Source organism: Carettochelys insculpta, chromosome 8, assembly GCF_033958435.1.
Source record: "Carettochelys insculpta isolate YL-2023 chromosome 8, ASM3395843v1, whole genome shotgun sequence".
Taxonomy (NCBI): domain Eukaryota; kingdom Metazoa; phylum Chordata; order Testudines; family Carettochelyidae; genus Carettochelys; species Carettochelys insculpta.
In genome coordinates this window covers 71956494-71980002 of record NC_134144.1, presented here as the reverse complement: position 1 = coordinate 71980002, position 23509 = coordinate 71956494, and the positions used below count along the sequence as shown (strand labels likewise).

Below are 23509 nucleotides of genomic sequence, written 5' to 3'. Positions count from 1 at the left end.
GCAACGCACAGTACGGTCTCAATTCCCCTCTCTCCCCATGTGCACAGGCCTGATCCATGTGGGAAACTCAGAAATCCCCCTCCTTCCCTATCTCCCCTCTCCCATGGAGCAGCGTGGCACAGGGACAGGATGAGACAATTCCAGCAGGAGGTGATTTGTATTATATACAGTCTTTGGTCTTTCGGGGCAACGACTCATCCATCTCATTTTGAGCATTATCATCTTGGCTCTTTGGAAGCATCCCAGGAGCTCAGGACTTTACATTCAACGGGCTGCTTGGTTTTCAGCATCAGCCCTGTTTCCCTGGCGTTATGCTACCGCTTGGGGGCCGAGGATGACTCTGGCAGCACACTCTTAATGCTACAGTGGGGGCAAAGCCAACAAAAGGCAAAGCTTTGTCTCTCGTTTACTTTACGTGAAAGACAACAAGAAAAGCAATTGTTGCCCCTCCCCCCCGCATGCAATGCACGCCCAGCCTGGTTCCTTCCCCGAGGGGCTGCAGGCAAGAGAATGAGAACCACAGGCAGGGCACAAAGCCGGTCTCTTTCAGAACATAAATAGACACGCTGAAACCCATGTAAAATCCAGCACTGGGGCCACACTGAGCTGTCTCCACTGAGCAGGAAATGCGTCCATCTACTGCACATTCAGAGCCTGCACTCCCCGGGCTTCCTGTTCGTGTGCCGTGTAGAAGAGGTGGCACTCAGGGTCTCCACGGATGGTGGGTGCCCCCTGGATCACTTTCCCAGTGATGGGGTTGACGCACCAGCACTCTCCTCGCTGGCCGTTCACAGACATCTTGCACTGTGGGGAAGAGGGTGGGACGGAAATAGTTACCGGGTGGAAAAGGCAACAAACAGCCAATTGCTTCAGAGCCCATGTGCTGTAGAATGAAATCAGAAGTCTGGTGAGAAACTGGTACAGAAACAACAAGAAGTCTCGTGGCACCTTATAGACTAAGAGATCGTTTGGAGCATAAGCTTTTGTGGGCAAAGACCCGCTTCATCAGATGCATCAGATGCAGCCCCTCGGGGAAGGAACCAGATGCATCTGATGAAGCGGGTCTTTGCCCACGAAAGCTTATGCTCCAAACGATCTGTTAGTCTATAAGGTGCCATGAGACTTCTTGTTGTTCTCGAAGCTACAGACTAACACGGCCACCTCTCTGATACTTGGTACAGAAACCTGCACTTTGTGGGAACCATCTTCCACTACTAATAATTAACACTGCAGTTTGCAGCCTGGGCCCATCCCCATAGACAGATCCCGACTCCTCCAGGTCAGAGAAGCTTGGAAGCGGTTGGTCAGGTCACTGATCCATGACAAAAGCTAAGGGGCAGGGGCGCACCTGACCATGACTTCCCCAGAGTCAGCGGATGCTTGGAGATGGGCTTCTGTTGAGGCCCATCTCCCATGAGCATCTTCCATCTTTACACCAGTCTCCACTGAATACATCCAGCAGCTTCTGTTTCTACTGGTGGTACAGATACGCACGTGCCTTGGGGCACATGTGTATAAAATTTATTCTGCACATGGATGGAAAAACAGAGGGCACCCTGCTGCTTGGGGAGGTGTTTGGGGGGGCAGTTTTCAAATGCACACTCTGTTGTTCTCACTCCACTTTCAGTGAAATCCGGAGACCGCACTGGGAGCAATGCTAGGCCCGTGCCAAGTGTATATGAAAAGCACACCTTTGGGCCATGTTAACATGGCCATGGGACTGGATGAGCACACACAGCAGCTCCCAAGTTAATTACCTACCATGGGCTAGGTCTGTTTTCCGCCCTCCCCTTTGGGAAGGTACAGGTCTCCCTCTGCCCTCATCTGTCCTGTGTGCAGGTACCCGGCTGGCAGAGGGCGAGGTGCTCAGGCAGGAAATGTGACCAACAGGAAGTGACATTACGGGAAAGTTCCAAGCTGGGGGGCAAGTGCCATGGCAAAGCCCCCACTGACTCCAGCGAAGCAGGATCAGACCCCCTGCTGAGCTCTCTCAACTCCCATTAAAATCAATGACAGCAGATTGGACCAGAAGTGAAACCCTCTCTACTAGGCAGGTCCACTGGCAGCTCCAAGCACAGGGGAGGCCTGGCTGGAGCAGCTGGCTGGTCCCACAGCTGTCTCTTCACTGGGGAGCTCTGGGGAAGGTGTCACTGCTATTTCCAGTCTCTAAAAGTTTGTCCGTTGGGGCAAAGCGCTAGCCACTTCCCAGGCATGGTCTTCCCTCAGCCATCCGCTCAAGAGAGGCTTTTTCTTCCCCAATGCAACTGTACTGCACCAGGCTTATGCAAGAGCCGAGATTCCTTGAGCCAGATTATCCAGTTCAGGGGACTTAGCCAGCTCCATGGGGTGTGGTTAATTACTGCCCTGGGGATCTGGCAGGGCAATGTGCCTCTGTGTAGCCCCAAGGGCCAGGAGCTGCAGAGCTACCACACCCTTCTGTCAGGCTGACAACCGAACCCCGATCAACTGGGCCTGGAAGGGGAATGATCAGCTGGCCTTGTGAGGAGCACAGCATATCTTAAGGCACCTCATCGGTACTGATTCTGCAGAAGCTACCGAGGGAACAGCTGGTACATCCAGTGCTGTCCAACGTGCTCCTACATATCAGCCCTCCACGAGCTGGATCCTGGCTGCATGAGGGGCACGGCTCTCCCAAGGCCCCATCCTGCCAGCTGAGGCATGATCTTCAGGGCACATGGCATTCTCTGCAGAGGGTGCCTCTTGTGGAACTGGCTTTCCCTGCTGGTAGGACGGTAGTGACAGTTTATTGACTGACAGGAAAATGTGCAAAGTTCATTTGTTTGCTCCATTTTTTGGCTGGAATTGGAGGGAAGATTGCCAGTGCATTCTTGTTAGAAGGAAAATATTGCACTGATGGGATGGAATAAAGAAGACAGCAGCAAATATGGTGATGGAAGGACAGATTTAGGGGAGGCTGCAGGGCCTACAGGCTAGAATAGCAGACTGGGATTTTAGTGGCCCCTAGTCTGATGAGTGACTATGGACAAATCACTTCAGTGCTCCATGCCTCAGTTTTACCACCTGTAACGTGGGGATAATGAAACCGACCTCCTCTGTAAAGTGCTTTGCCATCTGATTATTAAAAAGTGTCAAAAAAGATCAAGGTGCTATAGAGAGATTAAAAGACTCTAATCTGCCCGACCACAAACCTTTGCAAGGTGAGGCACTGAGGAAGAGGAATTACTTGGTGTGATACACATAGAGAATGGAACAAAATAAAGAGAGGAAAGTATAAAGTGAAGGACAAGGTGTGCTTCCTACCAGTGAGGTCTAAGGGAAATGAGGGGGGCCTTTCTTCTGAAGAATTTTACAACTAGACTGCATACTGGTGGTACACTTCCAATTTCCAACCTGATTCAGAGAAAGGCTGATAACTGTTATCACTAGCCCTGCTTTTCTCTGTTTTAGGATTTTCTATTGCCACCTATTTTCTATTGTCCGTTACCCTATTTCCTCAGAACTGCTCACCGATGTGTCATAAGCCCTATACTGATAAAATCTAATGTGGAGTCTCCTTGAACTCATACACTAGAGACTCATCCCCTGACACTAGGCACTGAAGCATCTGTTCATTCACCTGGCCCTGCAAGCTTACGGCTATCTTACGAGACCACACTAATCCTATGACTGGGGAGGGTGAGGGCCGGATGGTGGCATGAGTTCGCCCTGGTCTCCCACTGACAGATGAATGGCAGGCATGAAGTCAAAAGGCTGATTTTCAGCATGCCAGACATTTATCTGAGGACAACATTTGGATGAAATGACTGGTGTGACAACCACACAACAGATGCGCAGGCAGCTATTTTTGTTCATGGCGTCCAATCCATTCTGAAGCAGACCAGCCACTTTATTATGAAAATATATTTATTGGCCACAGTCAACCAGCAAATAGCGACATGTGGCGAGTGGACGCACAGGAGTGGATCTTGCTCGAGTACGAGCCATTCACAGTACTCCCTGGTCTCCTTTCTGATTCTTCCTTCCTATTACAATTATTAGCGTATATATAAATTCTTCTCTTCTCACTCATCCGCACAAAATAAATGCACTATCCCAGCGCCCAGTCTAATGGATGTGTGATAAAAGAGCTCTCAGTTTCTTCCTGTCCTAACCCTCATCTTTCCCCGTCAACCTCTTGCTGTAGGTGAGACATGAGAAGTCCATTCTTCAACTCTACTGCATTGATCGCGCCTCAACTGGAGCACTATGTCTAGTTCTGGGTCCCACATTTCACGAAAGTTGTGGCAAAATTGGAGAACATCCAGAGAAGAGCAACAAAATTGTTCAAGGTCTATGTGTGAAAATTAAAAGAACGGGGTTTGTTTAGCTGGATGGCTGAGAAGAGACATGACTGCAGCTTTCAAGTACCTAAAAGAGGGAGAAAAAATATTCTCCTTAACCTCTGATGATCGACAAGAACCAATGGGCTTAAACTGCAGCAAGGGAGGTTTCAGTTAGACATGAGAAAAAAATTCCTGTCAGGGTGGTTAAACACTGGAATAAATTGCCTAGGGAGGTTGTTGAATCTCCATCACTGGCGATATTTAAGAACAGATTGGATAATGATCTAGATGGTATTGGTCCTACCAAGAGAGCAGGGGACTGGACTTGATGACCTCTTGAGGTCGCTTCCCACTCCAGTATTCTATGATTCTTTGTCATACCTTGCTGTGCTATTACATCATGTCTCCTCAGCACAGCTCCAGGAAATTTTTCACCTCCAATGGCCACTAGCAGGTGACTGACAAGGCAGAACAATGCTATCCATTGGAGAGCTAATGCGCTGTCTGGAGTAGCTGCGAGTGGCTCAGTCCGCTCTCTTCTTGTCACAAAGGACGGGAGGGACACATGTAGTATTGTCCTAGCTGTGTTGGTCCCAGGATAGTAGTGACAGAAGAGAGACCCTGTTCTCGAGCCAAAGACTAACCATTGCTGAGGCCAATATGCTGAAAGATTATGATATACCCAGGACTCTTCTGTCTTCTATAAATGCAGAGGAAAGTCACAGGCAAAGACCATAACTCCTTACTCAAACCTAGGACCTGTGTTCTCTTGGGTATACAAATTGAGAGCTGGTGCGGTTTTGGTCACCCACGTCCTCCAGCCAAGGAAGGACGACCACAAAGCAACGTTAAATGCTCCCATCCAAAGTGAAGGCTGCCTGCACGCAGGGTAGCCTCACAGCTTGCTACACTTGCCTGTTTGAGATTGTAAAAGCCTTGCTTGTCACAGTTGGGGATGTGCAGGGAGTAGAGGTGCTCCAACGGGCCACGCTCATCTGGCAGACGCATGGTGGAGATCCGTTCCAAGACCTGATCCAATTCCTGCTGGCAAGGGGTCTGCAAAAAAAAAGGCCAAGAAAGTAAGAAAAAAAAAAATCAGGGAAACAGCAGGTTTCAGCCAAAACAAAAGAGAGAATGAATCCTTTCCCCGTTCTCTGACGTAGGCCGGGGAAGGTCAAGGCCCTTGAAGGCCACCTAGGAGGAAGAGGTATTGTTTCACAGCTCTCCCCAGGCACAGCCTTCAGGTTGCTCTCAACAACCAAAGAAAAGAGAAGCACTTGGAGGATTTACCAGCACAGCTGATTTTTCCTATAAGGGCCTTTTGACAAGGTCGTTAACTCTTCCGACAGGATCCCTCAAACACTGTGACACACTGGCAACCTGCCCAGAGTCCCTGGTCACTCTGGTGGCATTTGTACTTACATGCAGCAAGTGGGCCTCCATAGTCAATCAGCCTGATGTTAATCTATTAGGGGAAGTATAAGCAAAGGCCACCAGAAACTGCCTGTGGATTGAATTCACTAGCAATAAAATACCCATAGTGACAGCTTTGTCTTTAAGCCAGTTTTACCCGTGGGAAAATAAGGGGTCAGGGACTTCACACTGACAGAAATCTTTACACACACTGCTGCAGCAGGCTGGGGGCGTTCGGTGGTATTTACAGGCGTTAAATGCCCAACTCCTATTAAATCTTAGTAGGACTTAGCAGTCTATCATGCTCAGGCAGGTTTAACAATTCCAGCCTGAGGTCTCCATTAGGCAGAATTGGACAGACGTTGCTTCCAGAGAGAATCTAGAATACTGAAATCTAGAGGGTGGAGCTCAGTGCTGTCCCTTGCAATTTTACAGAACTCAGCGGCATAAAAAGTGAGAAAATGCCGTAGCGGAGAAAGCAGCCTGGAGGCCAAATGTCTGTGAGAGGCATCACGCCACTGAAACTGAGCTGACAGCTACAGAAATGGACTGGGGGTTTTGTTCTTTTAAGTTGTGTGTATACTCAGTATCGGAACAATAGGTTATATGCTACAACTAAATGTTTTATCTAGTCGTCAACACAACACCCAGATGAGACTATTTGAAAGGAGAAGATCTGGAACAATCAGAAGTCCCAAATCCTGGTACTTATTTTGTAAGGTTTAAATAAGTATTTAAAGATTTATTGCTTATTTTAAAGGAAAATAGTGCGTCTCTCATTAGGGATGTTAGTTTAGCTACAATGGCTACGTCTACACGTGAAGCCTACATCGAAATAGCTTATTTCGATGTAGCAACCGTCTACACGTCCTCCAGGGCTGGCAACGTCGATGTTCAACTTCGACGTTGCACAGCACCACATCGAAATAGGCGCAGCGAGGGAACGTCTACACGCCAAAGTAGCACACATCGAAATAAGGGTGCCAGGCACAGCTGCAGACAGGGTCACAGGGCGGACTCAACAGCAAGCCGCTCCCTTAAAGGGCCCCTCCCAGGCACAGTTGCACTAAACAACACAAGATCCACAGAGCTGACAACTGGTTGCAGACCCTGTGCATGCAGCATGGATCCCCAGCTGCCGCAGCAGCAGCCACAAGCCCTGGGCTAAGGGCTGCTGCCCACGGTGACCATAGAGCCCCGCAGGGGCTGGAGAGAGAGCGTCTTTCAACCCCTCAGCTGATGGCCGCCATGGCGGACCCCACTATTTCGAAGTTGCGGGACGCGCAATGACTACACGGTCCCTACTTCGATGTTGAATGCCGAAGTAGGGCGCTATCCCCATCTCCTGATGAGGATAGCGACTTCGACGTCTCGCCGCCTAACGTCGAAGTTAACTTCGAAATAGCGCCCGACGCGTGTAGCCGTGACAGGCGCTATTTCGAAGTTAGTGCCGCTACTTCGAAGTAGCGTGCATGTGTAGACACAGCTAATATGTGAGAACAGCTGAGTTCGGATGCCTCCTCATCAGAATGTTCTTCAGCAAAATGAAAGCTGAATCTGCTAGTTGTGCACGTAGCTGTCTTATGGTAAAACCTGGTACTTGATTCCAAAGAGGAGTAAAGAAAACGAATCCTATTATAAATCTCACTTTTCATAGTTAGAGCGTTCATGTAGAAGTCCGGCTGCTGTGTCTTGCAAGGATATGAATTCAGCGTCTGTGCAGACAATTTAAATCAGACAGAGGTATTCAGTGGACACTTTTCAAACAGCTAGAGGACATTGATTTTGCTGATGATGTCGCCCTCCTTTCACACCAACATGAAAGCATGGAAGAAAAGGTTATAACACTAGACAAAACTTGCCTCAGTGACTGGTCTGAGCATTAACAAGGGAAAGACCAAGACAATGAAGATCAGCCAGTCCAATAACACTACCATCACACTAGGAGGGGATGACCTGGAAGATGTGGAGCAGTTTACCTACTTGGGGAGTATTATGGGAGGAACAGATAAGGATATCAGTGCCAGGATAGGGAAAGCAACAGCTGCATTCAAGACTCTCTGTCCCATAGGAAGTTCACAGATAATATCTGCGAAGACGAAACCGCGGATCTTCAACACAAATGTGAAGGGTGTTCTTGTATGGATGCGAGACCTGGAGTACTAAAAAGTCTTCAAATCACAAGCTACGGACATTCATAAACAGATGCCTGAGGTACATCCTTCACATCAAATGGCAAGGCTTTGTCACAACCTATGAAAAAATGCTGAAAGAATTGGGCTTGTTTAGTTTGGAAAAGAGAAGATTGAGGGGAGACATGATAGCGGTTTTCAGGTATCTAAAAGGGAGTCATAAGGAGGAGGGAGAAAACTTGTTCTTTTTGGCCTCTGAGAATAGAGCAAGAAGCAATGGACTTAAACTGAAGCAAGGGAGGTTTAGGTTGGACATTAGGAAAAAGTTCCTAACTGTCAGGGTGGTCAAACAGTGGAATAAATTGCCAAGGGAGGCTGTGGAATCTCCATTGCTGGAGATATTTAAGAACAGGTTAGATAGATGTCTGTCAGGGATGGTTTAGACAGTACTTGGACCTGCCATAGGGGCAGGGGGCTGGACTCGATGGCCTCTCGAGGTCCCTTCCAGTCCTAGTATTCTATGATTCTATGAAATGAGGAGCTTTGGAACAGAGCAGGACAAGAATGAATTGACATTGAAATCAAGACAAGAAAGTGGGGATGGCTGGGCCACACTCTCAGAAAACCATCACCCAGCACAATCTGTTAAGCTCTCGTATGGAACCCACAAGGAAAACACAAAAGAGGAAGACCTCGGACAACATGAAGGTCTATAGAGGTTGAAGGACAACAAGTAAGGTACTCCTGGAGCTAGCTCGAAGTTGTGTCCCAAGACAGAGTGAAGTGGAGACTTGTAGATGACCTATGCTCCATGTGGAATTCAAGGGTTAAGCAGAAGTAGTAAGTAGTGGGGGAGTTCTGTAGCACAAAATTGGTAAGTGATTTGATTTACCTTCCCTCTATGTAGGTTACATGGTACTGGAGGAGAACCATATTGGACTGTATTTCTTCTACGATGCTCCAGTGATTCTTCCCTCTGGTCTCCTTCTTTGGATTTCCATTATACAAAGAATGTTTGACTCCACAATCCCCCACAGCCCCTACTGATCAGCTGTACTTTTCCACTGCTTGGCACAGCCTGCAACTTGCTATGCCTTTTCTCCCATTTTTATCCTCCTCCTGGATTTTGAATACGCAGGACGACCCATGGGGAGCGAACCCCGCAGGTCCCTTGTACACGCCCAGAGCACATCTGCTTGGGAGCAAATCTTCCAAGCCTTTTACCGCTCCTCTTCGTCAGTCTGAATCAAACACTTTAGGGACTCACACTCTACTTGGCGCAAGGCCATGCGGGAGCCAACCAGATGTGTGTTTCTAGCAATATAAACACACGGAGGGTGAGGAAAGCCCCTTGTAACGTGGCTGCTCCGGGATGATCCAGGTGCTTTGAGCACACGAGTGACCTGGGTTGCCTCAGCTCAGCAAACAAGAAAATATCAAAAACTGAGCTAGAAAAGTCAGGGCTGGGGGGAGCAGAGACCATCTGGAATTCTCACTGCTGCCAAGAGAGCTAAACTAGTCAGTGAGTTGACGGATATCCAGGATCATTAAGAGGCAAATCCTCTTTCCTGTGCCCAGAAGGGGCAGGGAGCCAGGCCCTCTCCGCCACCTTGTCTCTGGGCCCGTGGTAGCTGTCAGCCCCAGTGGTGGCCCTAAATGGACTCTAGCGCAGTGTAGGGACCACAAGCAATGTTCTCTGCAAGCTGAGCTCTGGGGCTACTGCCCAGGAGAGATTCAGAGCTGACCAGCTGATTAGCAGAGCACCCACAGCCACCCACACCCAGCAGCGTGTGTTCCTCCGAGCGGTGCACATCCATGCATGCCCGGGTGCACAGAACAAAACTGATTCTCCCCACCGGTGGAAAAAATTGGAGGGAACACGAGTGAGAGCTCAGGCTTTGATTTGTAAGGGGGAGCATTTATGCGTCTTACTGAGCCCAGGTCTTTATTCGGGGATAAAATAAATTTGCAATACGCAACTCCAGTTACGAGCGTTGCGTAGCTGGAGTCAATGTACACTTAATCGATTTTTGCCACCGTCCCCACAGTGGGAGGTCAACGGGAGAAACCCTTCCATCCATTTCCCGCATTTCTCGCGAGAGCGGCTGACGGCAGCACCCTGATTGTTTGCTTAAGTGTGGCCCCACTGGGCAGCATGAACCGCCCGTAGAGACGGTATCTAAAAGTAGAAATGTTTCCATTATCTTTCTCATCACTCCTTACCAAGGGCTAGAGTTCAGGCTGCACTGCAGCCCCCTTGTGGCCTGTGAGCCACCACAGAGAGGACAGAAAGCTGGCAACTGGCTAATATCCCCAGCCCCACGGCAGGGTGTCAAAGAACAGAGTTGTCGTGAAGGAGTCTCCTAAGGTGGGAGGGGGTCTGGGTAGTGCTTTGCTATTGGAACTATTCTAGTTCACCCTATTGGTCACGCAAGGAAGGGAAAGGCAATGTTATGGCACTTTTGCCCCCACAGGGGATGTAAATTTCATGCCCTTTAACTTCACCTGGGTCTGGATTTCAGAGAATCATAGAACCCTCAAGCTGGAAGAGACCTCAGGAGGTCATTGAGTCCAGCCCCCTACCCAGAGCAGGACCAACCCCATCTAAATCATCCCAGCCAGGACTTTGCCAAGCCAGAACTTAAAAATCTCTAGGGATGGAGATTCCACCACCTCTCCAGGTAACCCATTCCCATGCTTCACCACTCCCTTGGGGAAATACTTTTTCTTAATATCCAATGTAGACCCACCCCCACTGCAATGTGAGACCATTGCTCTTTGTCCTGCCACCTGTCACCACCGAGAGCAGTCTCTCTCCATCCTCTTTAGCACCTCCCTTCAGGAAGTTGAAGGCTGCTATCAAATCGCCCCTCACCCTTCTCTTCTACAAACTAAATACGCCCAAATCCCTCAGCTTCTCCCCGTAGGTCATGTGTTCCAGCCCCCTATTTATTCTGGTTGCACTCCGCTGAACCCTCTCCAATGCATCCACATCCTTTATATACTAGAGGGCCCTGAACTGAAAGCTATACTCCAGATGTCGCCTCACCAGTACCAAATAAAGGGGAATAATAACTTGTCTAGATCTGCTAGAAGTGTTCCTCCTAATGCACCCCAATATGCTATTAGCCTTCTTGGCTACAAGGACACACTGTTGACTCATATCCAGCCTCTCATCCACTGTAATGCCCAGGTCCTTTTCTGCTGCACTGCTGCTTAGCCAGTCGGTTCCCAGTAGTGTTTGGGATTTCTGTATCCTAAGTGCAGGACTCTGCACTTTGCCCTGTTGAACCTCATCAGATTTCTCTTGGCCCGATCCTCCAATTTGTGTAGGTCACTCTGGACCCTATCCTTGCCCTCCAGCGTATCTACCTCTCCTTGAACAAACATTCTCCTGTAATGTTAGATGCCCAAACCCATTACCCCGGATCTACTCCTGTGGGTGCCATTCAAGTCACAGCACTACCCCTTGCAACTGTTTGATTTAGTGGGGCAGTTAAACATTTTAATGACCGTGTAAATTCTGCAGGAATAAGCTGTGCTCGCCAGGGATTGCAAACCCCTTCCCTCTGTGTGCGTATAGCACACCTACCACCGTAGGATCTAAGCCCCACAGGAGAACAACTAAGCCAGTGGTGTCTAAGACAAATTCACCCAATCACCACAGCCCCCGACCGCCCCCCCGCCATGTGCTGCCCCCACTGCCCCAAGCCAGGCACAAACCCCTGTCCCACTGCCTGTCGCCATGAGATAACTCGCTGCAGCTGGAGCCACCCCAGGGCCGGAGCCACCGCTGCCACTGCTCCCATGCAAGCCACCCCATGGTTGGAGCCTGCAGGAGCTGCCTCCGCCATGCACTTGTCCCACCATCATGTGGTGGGGTCCATGAGCAGAGCGGGTGGGCACCTCATGTGTGCAGCTCTCCTGAGCTGCATTCGCCACATCCTGCTGCCTTTTTCACCACACGCGGCGAATGGGGAGCGTATTGCACACTGCAGAACTAAGCCATACACATTGCAGCAGGATTTCCCTGGGCTTCCCACACCTACCCTCCAACCTAGGGGCAAGATTTCCCTTCTTCTTGCCACACGCGCATCACACTGCACAGCTCCCGCCCCATCACTGGAAGTCAGGCAATGAGCGGTGTTTGCTTTGTCATTAGCAGTGCCCTCCTGCCAGCCCAGCACTGTTTACACTAGATTTTGTCCCACTGGGGAGCACCTGGGAACAGGCAAAAGCTTTGTCATTCAGTTGACAGCGTAGGAAAAACCTAAGGCTATGCCTCCACTAAAGACCTTACAGCAGTGATGGGCAACCAAGAAGAATGAGTGGACTACATGAGTGGCCCTCCCTCACCTCAATGGGGCTGTAGCAGCACATGGTCTGCTGAGGCTCCGCCTACAACCCATGAACTGCCCTCCCCCGTCTGCCCCCCTCCACCATGTGCCTCTTGAGCACTGAGGCACCAGAGCCCCACACTCCCTGCTCCTTCCTCCTCCCTCCCAGCACTTTTGGAGCACGATGAGTCACCTGATTGGCATCCCGCCCCGCACCTCCTGGAACTAGAACACCACCAACAGCTGATTTGCAGCATTCCAGCTCTGTGAGGGAAGGTGGGGAAGTGGTGGGGACAGAGCAAGAGCCAGCAGGTTCATGGAGCTCTGGAAGTGCCAAGAAGGAGGAGGAGGGATACGAAGTGCAGGGCTCCGGTGCGCCTCTACGGGAGAGGTGCATGGGGAGGAAGGGGGCTGTGGGCATGTGGGGCGGGCGGGGAGCACAAACCAGATCCACGGGCTGCAAACTACCAAGCTACCGTGTTCTTATCAGCCATGTCCAAGGCTGGAAGGCCTCCAAGAAGTTGAGTCATTTTGCTGTCCTCAGCACTAAGCATTATCATTTTTGGCTGCCCTAAACCCCAGAGGGGTCTGTCTCTATAACGCCAGCAAAATTCTGCTGCACCACAAATGCCAGGGCTGGTAGAAAGCCATTTCGGAAGGCTGCATTGCCTTCCCGGTCAATCAAACCCAGGTTGATGTTGAGAGGGGTCTGAGAGAAGGTAATTTTTTGTCACTTGGTCTACAGCCCAAGAAACTCACCATGCATCCTCTACCATAAAGCCCTTGCACTTATCTGCATTGGGGGCGGGGGGGTGAGAGCAGATGACCATGTGGCAGACTACCGTGGCCATCAGTGAGCTGAAGTGGACCTGGATTGTACAAGGATAAATCAAAGATTCACACAGGGACGTTTACTGGAGTCACCTCGAGAAAAGGGTGTGAAGAACTTGGACTAGCTGCTCACTCCCACTACTGTACCTATTACTGTTTAGTGGGAACAGAGCCTGCTCCTACGAAGCTGGATGCCATCGTCCCTTTTAGTGCATCTTTGCATAACGTTGCAAACACAAGGAAAAGCAGGGCCTTCTCAGCAGCACATGACGTTCATTATTTGTGTGTTTAAACCCAGTTTCAGGCCAAAACAAATGTTTGCTTCATGTGTTTGCCCTCTATGCAATGATTGATCTGTTCCCCTGGGAGTCTGCAGCTGGAACTGGACTAATGGTATTGGAATCTCAACCAGCTCTTCCCCCCACCCTCATGCAAAAAAATCCCCACATTTTTGCCAACTGACCCTGATGGATGGTGGCCGTAACTTCTTCGACTCTTCGTGGCTTGGGTGATGTTTGATGACTTTGCCCATCTGTCTCTGCTGTTCATTTGCTTTCTCTCGCATGACAGCAACTGCCTTTATTGTCTTTCTTCCTCCACCTCCACTCATCACCCCAGTGGTGCCATCCACGTAATTCTCAGTAAGGACTCCTTCAGGCTCCTCCTCACCATTATCTGCATAAGGCAGAAGGAAGAAAGAGAAAAATCCCAATCATTCATACGGTTCCTTCCTCGGCTGTTTCAAGGCAGGCACGTTACCAAGCCATAAATGTTTCACACAAAATTTAAAATCACATCCAAACTTTAATCTGGAAAGGATGGATGGGACCTTTCATTGGGGTGGAATTACCTTTCAGAAAGGTAGTTTAGAGCAAAGGGGGAAAACCTTTCTGAGACGTTCTTTCTGGTTTTACTTGCTCTTCTCAATCCCTGACTTAGGAATGTATTTTTCCCATCGCAAATCCACTTGGGTTTACAGTGCCTATTATATTTCAGCTTCAGAGCATAAAGCTGAAGTGATTAGTAAAGATCCTTTGGTTCTAACTATCAGCACTATCAACTATGTATCTACAGGAATACTTACTCCATATATGTTAAAGTAAATGTTCGAGACCAGTCTTCAGTGTGAGCTGTGTACTGAGGCAGCCACTCAGGAAAGATTCAAATGCTTCCCAACTGATTAGCCAAGTGCCCCCAGCCACCCACCGCGGTCAACATGTTTCTGCTCGTTGGTGCACATGCCCGCATGCCTCAGTGCACATAAAATTTACTTTGCATGCTTATCTGTGCTACCGTTAGACCTTCATTTGCAGTGTATCCGTGCGGCACAGAAAGGATAAGTACCATACCCAGGGTCAGAGAGCAGAGAATTGGTGTCAACACCAGGAATAGCATCCAAGAGTCCTGACCACTGTTCCCACTATTTTTTCCATCCCTGGGCAGAATAAATTGTATGTGCTCCGAGGCATGTGCAGAGGTGCACCACCAGTGGAAACACAGGCTGCCCACTGCGGGTGGCTGTGGGTGCTCTGCTAATCAGCTGAGCAGCACCTGAATCTCTCCCCGAGGCAGCCGCCCAAACGCCCAGCTTTCAGGGGACGCTGTGGTCAGACATAGCCGCCACTCTTTTCCTATTGCTGTCATTTCTGGCAGCATCTGTTGTTTCAATACTACTTCTTGATGAGTCCCACTTCATTTTATTTTACATCCATTGCCCCACAATGCTTCGCTCATGCCTAACTTCAACCAGATAAGCCACATTCGGCTACTTCGCTCAACTCCAGCACAGGCCCAGGTGCTCGAGGCTAAACAAGCCACTGCTTTCAGCTTCAAAACCTATCATGTAATTCATCAATATCAGACTCAAGCAACAAGAAAACTCAAGGTTACCGTAGGACTTCCTCCAAAACTCTGCACACCTTTTGGTTCTCCTACAACTGCATGTGTAATAGTGTGATCGAACCATTGCTACCGGCTGTCACTCTGCCAACAGCAGTGTGGGGAGAGGGGTAAAACTCATGTTCTCCTGTTTGCTTCAAAAGCGTAAACCCTGACAACTCTGGTTAGAAGAGAACCTCCACTAAGAGTTGGCGGTACAGCCCCCAGGCAACACAGAGGAGCAGTTCAGCTGAGAGGAGTGATACGTACACACATGAACAAGTCACTAAAACAGTCTAATATTTTGGCAGTCTTCACAATTCTTTAAGAGCCTTGAGCAGATGTTAGTTACCTCTGTGACAAAAGCTAGTGTAATCCACATACGTTCTGGGTGTGGTTCCCTGTCCCATGCAGTGACCCTTAGACCACTTGGAGGAGCCTTGCTAAGGGCCAGTGAGGTTTCTGCTCAAGAGGTAGAGGCTCATGCACAAAGCTCCAGCCATCCCAGGTTCAAATCTACCTATTGACGTTACACTAGAGCGTAGTCCTCTCTCAAAAGAGACGTATGCACATTATCTTTCAACATATATCAGTCCACTTGCAGGGCTCCTGCCTTTAAAACCTACAACATGTCAACAAATAGTAACTAAAGCCAGAAATAATCTGGGATTCATATTCACAGTTGGAGATCATTTCACTTCAAGCAATCCAGCAATATATACAAAATGAAATAACGGCAGAACTGTGCGTGATGGAATCTAGATGCACAAACTAGTCTGTATTTCCCATAACAGTCCTAATTTTAACAGGTCTGTCCTCCTTTCGAGGGGCCTAAGCTTGTAAAACATTTACATATTTCTACAACATGATGTTATGTCAGGACATATGTGAGCTGGCAGAACACAAAGAGAGAAAATAGTAATACTTAATGCTCCCCGTGTCATCTTAGGAGCTGGGCAAGGATTTTTTTCCAATAAGCATCTTAATTGTTTACATATCACAGTCTCCAATTTAATTAGAAACACATGATGATGTGGAGGGATGAGGACAAACTAAATTGCCTTTGAAATGAACAGAATGAAGAAAGAAAGAAAGATTGTGCCAAACCCCAGCTTTCTGAAAGTCGCTTGAGGGTTTTAGCTTTTTAATGTTATAAAAGCAGAACAAAGGCATAATTCATTCTAGATGTCAGTAAATTACAGCTGAAAATGAATGGTGCACTGCCTGTAAAGTCAGGATCTAAGCCCAGCAGAGAAAATGAAAGATGCGGTTTCACTCAAGCGTCTACTGAGTCCTTCACCGCTTAATTCAGAATAAAACATGAACGTGAGCTAATGAATAGTTGGTACATCTAAAGCTGGGATAGCCCGTCCTTTCCTGATCAACTCCTCTTGTTTCCTGATATAGATATGTACATACACCTCCACACAGGCTATGGCTACACGAGAGGGTTTTTCCAACAAAACCAAGCTTTTGTCAGAACAAACCATGGCGCGTATACACGCAAAATGCGCTTTGTCAACAGACTGTCAACAAAACCTGGCACATCCGCCGGCAGTGTTGTGCCTCTCCATGATGACGAATAACGCCTTTGTCCACAATCTCCTGTAGACAAAAAAGTCTTGTAGATGCTCTGGGGGGCCCTCTGTCCACAGGCATGACTTCTGGTTCACCGGGCAGCCCCATTTACAGATCTTCCAGTTGGCCGTTCTGTCGAGAGAGGGCCAGGCAGTCCGGCTGCTCTTTGTCGACAGAGCGGATTGCTCTTTTGATCCGCTTTTGCGTGTAGACACAATCTGTTGACACAGCTACACATGCACAGACACATACACACCCAAGTTCTAGTAAAAGAAAGCCAGACGTTAAACATCTTGTCAGCTGGTTCATTCACAAACTCTGTTTCTGCTAATATTTTCAGACAATTTTTTTCCAAAGGAAACAACGATAAAACCGAAGGAAACTCTGGATGGGAGCGCTGGGAACACGCACGCTGGAGATGGCAGAGAATAGTTTTGGAAACAATGTGCAGAGTTAAAGCGCAGCAGGAAGCAGGGGGCAGAAACCTCCCATGGGTACAGACTGCCTCCCCTCCTCTCGGGTGCAGATCTGTCCATGGTGACCCTTGCTTTCACGGTCTTTGGACTGGACTCACAGAACCAGTAGTGCCAACACTGCCGGGGACCTGGGGCAAGGTGGGAGAGGGGCTGAGCTCCCTGCCTCCAGAAGGGGTAGGGCCAAAGGTGGAAGGGGAGGGGCTTAGGGCTGTCAGCCCTGCTCCCCACACTGCATGTGGAGCAGTGGCACAGTGCTCCAGAGAGTTTCAAAGGGGCCCAGAGTTCTGGCCAGCTCCAGGTCCCTTTGAAATGCCCGGCCCAGGGCAACTGCTCCCTTTGCCTCCCTTGATCCCCACCTCCAGCTGGGCTGCCTAGAACATGCCCTCCCCCAGGCTGATGGCAAGGGCTATGTACAAAATGCAGTCCCGACTGTTCTTATGGCTGGGCTGCAGACTCCACACAGGCTCCACCTTCGGTTCTATGAGTCAACAGTGTGACGCTGTTGCAAAAAAAAGCAAACATGATTCTGGGATGCATTAACAGGTGTGTTGTGAACAAGACACGAGAAGTCATTCTCCCGCTCTACTCTGCGCTGGTCAGGCCTCAGCTGGAGTATTGTGTCCAGTTCTGGGCACCGCAGTTCAAGAGAGATGTGGGAAATTAGAGAGGGTCCAGAAAAGAGCAACAAGAATGATTAAAGGTCTAGAGAACGTGACCTATGAAGAAAGGCTGAAAGAACTGGGCTTGTTTAGTTTGGAAAAGAGAAGATTGAGGGGAAACATGATAGCAGTTTTCAGGTATCTAAAAGGGTGTCATAAGGAGGAAGGAGAAAACTTGTTCGTCTTTGCTTCTGAGGATAGAACAAGAGGCAGTGGACTTAAACTGCAGCAAAGGAGGTTTAGGTTGGACATTAGGAAAAAGTTCCTAACTGTCAGGGTGGTCAAACAGTGGAATAAATTGCCAAGGGAGGTTGTGGAATCTCCATTGCTGGAGATATTTAAGAACAGGTTAGATAGATGTCTATCAGGGATGGTTTAGACAGTACTTGGTTCTGCCATTGGGGCAGGGGGCTGGACTTGATGGCCTCTCGAGATCCCTTCCTGTCCTAGTGTTCTATGATTCTAGCTCTTTTCAAAGCCGGGCGCGGTCTGTGGCGTAGCACTGCAGTGCGAAGATGCTGAGAGAAGGCAGAAGACGGCTCCTGTGAGGTGGAGGCCTTCAGTGCCGGGGCTCATCCTACTCCAAGTTTCAATCCTGGTTCTCTCAGAGACATCCTTCAATGCACAGGTTGTTCCTCGATAAGGGAGTTGGCAAGGTTGTTTTCTTCCATTTCCTATGTGGTACCCAGAGGCACTGAGACCTCATACTAGGGTGCATGAAGTCTCTGCTTTACAGCCTTGGCTAAGAGCCAGCTAGCCTTTAGCTCGTGCGGTAGAGCCCAAGGCTTTAGCTCTTATGCTTGCAGGTTCAATCCCTCGTGCTAGCAACCTGGGTCTGTTGGTGTTATGCCTAGATCAGGGGTGTGAAATTTCATAAGGGGTCATGGAACAATGGGCTGCTGGGTCTCAGGCTCATCCGTCTCGTTAACAATGTTGAAATCTGTTACTGCTTTTATGTCTGTGTATTCACATTTATACACTGATTAATTAAGTTTTTACATTTTACACACTAACTTTCTTCCATGTGCCAAAAGGGTTTTTTTCATATACACATAACCGAAATTTCCATCCATTTGGATTGCATTAGACAGCTTGATGGGGGGTTACTAATTGCAGGGACGAAAAGTGGGGACCGACATAAAAAGTTTGCTCATCCCTGCCCTAGGTCTGTGATTAAGAATCCTGAAAAAGGAATAGAGAATAAGAAAAAGAGAATATCTTATTTCTCCTATATAAATCCATTGTACGCCCACATCTTGAATACTGTGTTCAGATGTGCTCGTCTCATCTAAACAAAATAGATATCTTGGCACTGGAAAAAGTTCAGAAAAGGGCAACAAAAAATGATGAGGGCTTTGGAGCAGTTGTCATAAGGGAGAGATTAAAAGGGCTGGGGCTTTTCAGTTTAGAAGAGAAGAGACTACAGGGGGATATGACAGAGGTCTATAAAACCATGACGGGGGTGGAGAAAGTAAGGAAAAGTGATTTACTTGTTCTCACATCACAAAAACTAAAGACTACAAAATAAAAGTAATAGGTAGCAGGTCTAAAACCAACAAAACCAAGTATTTCTTCACACAGCGCATGACCTGTGGAACTTTTTGCCAGAGGACGTTGTAAAGACCAGGAGTTTAACGGGGTCAAAAAAGAGCTAGATAAATTCATGAAGGGATAGGTGCATCCGTGGCTATTAGCCAGGATGTGCAGGGATGGTGTCCCGAGCCTGTGCTTGTTAGAAGCTGGGAATGGGTGAGTGAGAGGATGGATCACTTGGTGACTACCTGTTCTGTGGTACCTTTGTAGTACCTGGCACTGGCCACTGTCTGGGAACAGGATGCTGGGGTAGGTGGACCTTTGGTCTGATCCATATGGTGGTTCTTATGTTCTTAGGAGTCCTAAATTTGAGGGACCCTTACGGTTAATGGAGTATCTGCTGGTGGCTTCCGAAGAACTGGCTGGACACATTGTGTTGGCTTTCCTTGGTGCCAGCGGCTGCACTGCTTTAAAATCAACTACAAGGACTCTTGCTCTATAATGATCAAAGAAAGAAGAGCTAAAGGAGGCAGCAGAGAAGATGCTTGGAAAGTACAATGATTCCCTGAAACGCTTCTCATGTCTTCCAATGTGTGGGCGTACCTGTGTGAGGCAGATGAGGCTCACCTTTGAGAGAATCCATTTCAAAAAGAATCCAAGAATCCCTAGTTTAGCAGCACACCCATAGGACAAAGTAGGGCAGCCACCACAGGACCTGCACATGTGGGGGCTCTGTGGAGGTTACCCCACCTTCCTGGGCAATATGGGGCCTGGCACCACAGCAGCAGGGGTCACCCCCACACTCACCACATGGGAGGTGGGAGCTCAGCAGCCTGCTCCGCTCAGCCACGCCGCCTTCCAGGCCCCTGCGCCTCACCTATCCGCAGCTATGGGCACCAGTGCCCGGAGGCTCTGCTTGCTGCCACTGAGGAAAAGTGGGACACAGCATCCCAGCAGGATGATGCAGTGGGTAGGAGTGCTGCTACCACCACCTGTGGTGAGTGGCGGGGCAACCCCTGGTGTTGCAAGCTCAGGTCCTGTAATCCCCAGGCCGCGTTTCTTGCGGGAGGAGGCAGGTGGGGAAGGGGCAGAACCTGCAGCATGGCGGGGGCAAGATGCAAGGGCCCCACGTCTGCAGCACTAGAGGTGGGGTTGCCCTGGGCCACCCTCAGGAGGGCCCTGTTCAGGAATCTCCAGGTGCAAGAGCTGAAGTTTGGAGAGGAAAGGGACTCAAGGCAGGAAGAGCATGTAGTCGACTTGGAGCTAAATGGTGACTTTTTACAGCCAAATATTTTTAAATGAGGCCTAAGAAAAGCAAATTCCTTTTGAAATACCTGGCGGGGCAATCACTGGTTTGCTTTTATGATGCATCTCTAAACCCTTTGTCATAAGCGCTGCTGCCAACCCCTTTCAATTTACTCAACACATACCTCCTATCCAAGCAGTGCCAAAATTCAAAGCAATTAAGTTTTATGGTGCTTCATATGGTTCGTGCACAGCACCTCCAGTTTTTTTTTCTGGATCACAAGGCAGAGCGCTTTGCACAGGGCGGGGCTGCTTGTGGCAGAAGTTCTGTTTAATATGCCCAGGGAACACCTCCCGGAGTGCCAAGACAAGGAGCTCTCCCAGCTTTCTTTATGGAAAATTCCTCTTGACACCACCGAGTTACGCTTTGGTTCCATTTAAAGCAGATGGCAAATGCACATCAGCTAATGCCTGTAATGCACTGCATGGTCCGACCAATGTTCCCAAAAGCCGGCACCAATTTCCTTTGCTTCAGCCTTTGGCAGGCCAGTTCGAGATCTCTAGGTGATGGAGGTTGTGCACCTATAAAGAGTGGACACCAGCCGCCATGAACATGGGTGCAAGGAGGGAGGGAGGCAGGCCAGCTCCCCACCAAGGGTGGAAGGGGCAGGGCTTAGCGTGCCCCTGAAGCTGTTCTGGGCACCTTTGAATGCTGGGCCCGAGAGCAACTCCCCTATTTGCCCAGCCACCTCCCATCGGCAGGCCTGGTGGCAGCTCTCAGGACCAGGAGCAGTGTTCCCTGTAAGCTGAGCGCTTAGGTGGCTGCCCAGAGAAGATGTAGTACTGCCCAGCTGATTAGCAGAGCGCCCCGAGCCAGCAGCCTGTGTTTCTATTGGTGGTGCACATCCATACATGCCTCAGTGCACATAACAAAATTTATTCCGTCTATGAATGGAAAAAGATAGCGGGAAGGCTGATCAGGGGCCCTTTGAAAAAAATCTCTCTCTGTAACCAAAGAGTTATTATGACAACAGTTATGAATTTGATCAGTTCCCAAGCACACCTGAGTTGTGTCTGACAATAGGATTCCTTCAGAGCTACTGCTCCAACCTGAACCATGAGCTGAGTGGGCAGCAGGCAATTTATTATCACCTTTCCTTTGAGCACCATCCAGTGTCTATTTGTTTTCCTTTAGCGGCAGCAGACACGTACTATCACATATGCAACTACTTGCAAGCTTGCCTGTTTACAGAGCAGCTAAGTGCAGATACTGGCCCTATTCCTGCAATGAATTCTATTCACCTGGACCTCAGCACTCACTCAGAGCCCCCATAACGTCTGTGGTACTCTGCATTACACAGGCAGCTGCTTAAGGTGAACTCATTGGAGTATCCAGACTTTAGCAGCCAAAAGATATCCAGCGTGTTTCATGCAAGGACATGAAAATCTTTGCAATTAATGAATTAGGCCTTGCAACACCCTGAGAGAAGTATTGTTCCATGTTGCACATCAGCTAACAATGGCACCGAGATATTAAAGGTATTGCCCCAGGAGACAAATCAGCGGCTGAGGAAAAGAACCTAGAAATCCTGGGTTCTGCTTGAATCACTAGCCCCTGCTCCTGCCCACAAAGACAATGACATGAGTGAGCCATTATAAATATGAAGTCAAGGTTGAGCGGAACGCCAAAAAAGCCCCAGTGTTCATTACCACAAACTTGTCTTTTTGTCATGGTTTTTCAATGAGCAGCCTGCCTTAGTGGTTGCTTGAATGGACCCAAAGCCTGGCTCTCGCCTTCCAGTCCTAGCATTCTATGATTCTATGACTGTGGCTTTATACTTCTAGTTCAAGTGAAAGCCATAGGGATGGCTGCAGAAAGGGTGGCCGGGAGCACAGAACCATCATGCCCACCTGTTCACCTGCCCTCCTACAACCCTTCCTAGAGTCATCTTAGCATTCTTAGGGGCAATCTGAGCAAAGATCCCCAGGCAGCGGCTCCAGAGCAGGTTTTGCTCACATGGATTGGAGATAGCCAGGAGAGAAATTGGCAGCAGCAAGTATGTCCAGGTTCCAATTTCCTTGGAACGGGGCTTCTGAGAACAAAGCTCCCATGTGATTACCCACCCCCGCAAAAAAAGGAAAAAAAACCCACTTGTTTGCTCACTAGGATTGCTCGCAAGCACAGGGCTTTGGTTTGATGCATACCAGCCCTTGCAGTCCCCCTGCCCTGAGCTGGAAGTGCTTTGCTACAACTCACTTGCAGACACAAGCAGGATTTGATGCATCTCCCTGCCTGGGTGACAGCTCAGTATTTATCATTGGCTCACCCTTTGCACTCTAGAAAAACCCACAGGGGGACTGTCTTGGGTGGGGGAAAGACCACAGGAGAAACACCAAAAGAATCAGCAAGTCAGGGAGGGCCAACTGAATGGACAGAGTGTGACCATGAGGTGAGTTTGGGGGGAATTAGCAGGAAGGGAAAGAACTGAAAGACACAAAAGGTCTTAGAATCCTAGGCTGGAAGAGACCTCAGAAGTTCACTGAGTCCCACTCCCTGCTAAGAGCAGGACCAATCCCAACCACATCATCCCAGCCAGAGCTTTCCAGGACTTAAAGACTTTGAGAGAAGGATACTCTACCACCCTTCTAGGTAACGTATTCCAGTGCTTCGCCACCCTTCTGGTGAAGTAGTTTTTCCTAATATCCAACTTAGACCTCCCTCACTGCAACTTGAGACCACTGCTCCTTGTTCTGCCATCTGTCACCACTGAAGACACCACCTTTCTCCTTCCTCTTTGGAAACCCCCTTCAAGGAAGTGAAGGCTGCTGTCAAATCCTCCCTCATTCTTCTCTTTTGTATTCTAAATAAACCCAAATGCTTCAGCCTCTCCTCGTAAGTCATTGGCTTCAGTGGAGGGTGACAAAAGTGATTCAGGGGGTGGGCCCTCTCCATTGGATCTACGTCCTTTCTGTAATGGGGGGCCAGAAATGGATGCAATACTGCAGATGCAGCCTCACCAGTGCCAAATAAAGGGGAAAAATCACTTCCCTAGATCTGCTGCAAAGCTGCTACGAATGCACCCCGGCATGCCGTTAGCCTTGTCGGCTACAAGGACAGGCTGT

General features: G+C 49.0%; 1 protein-coding gene across 2 annotated transcripts in view; it reads right to left on the bottom strand.

Moving 5' to 3' along the window:
• Positions 1-389: 389 nt before the first annotated feature.
• The window catches only part of IGFBP2 (insulin like growth factor binding protein 2), a 101706-nt gene continuing 78586 nt past the window's right edge, over positions 390-23509 (bottom strand). For both annotated transcript variants that reach the window (XM_075001831.1, XM_075001832.1), the window contains exons 2-4: positions 13481-13692; positions 5220-5360; positions 390-804 (exon numbers count right to left, since the gene is read on the bottom strand). In XM_075001831.1, coding sequence (XP_074857932.1) covers positions 637-804; positions 5220-5360; positions 13481-13692 — 521 coding nt within the window. In that variant the 3' untranslated portion in view covers positions 390-636. The remainder of the gene's footprint in view (positions 805-5219; positions 5361-13480; positions 13693-23509) is intronic.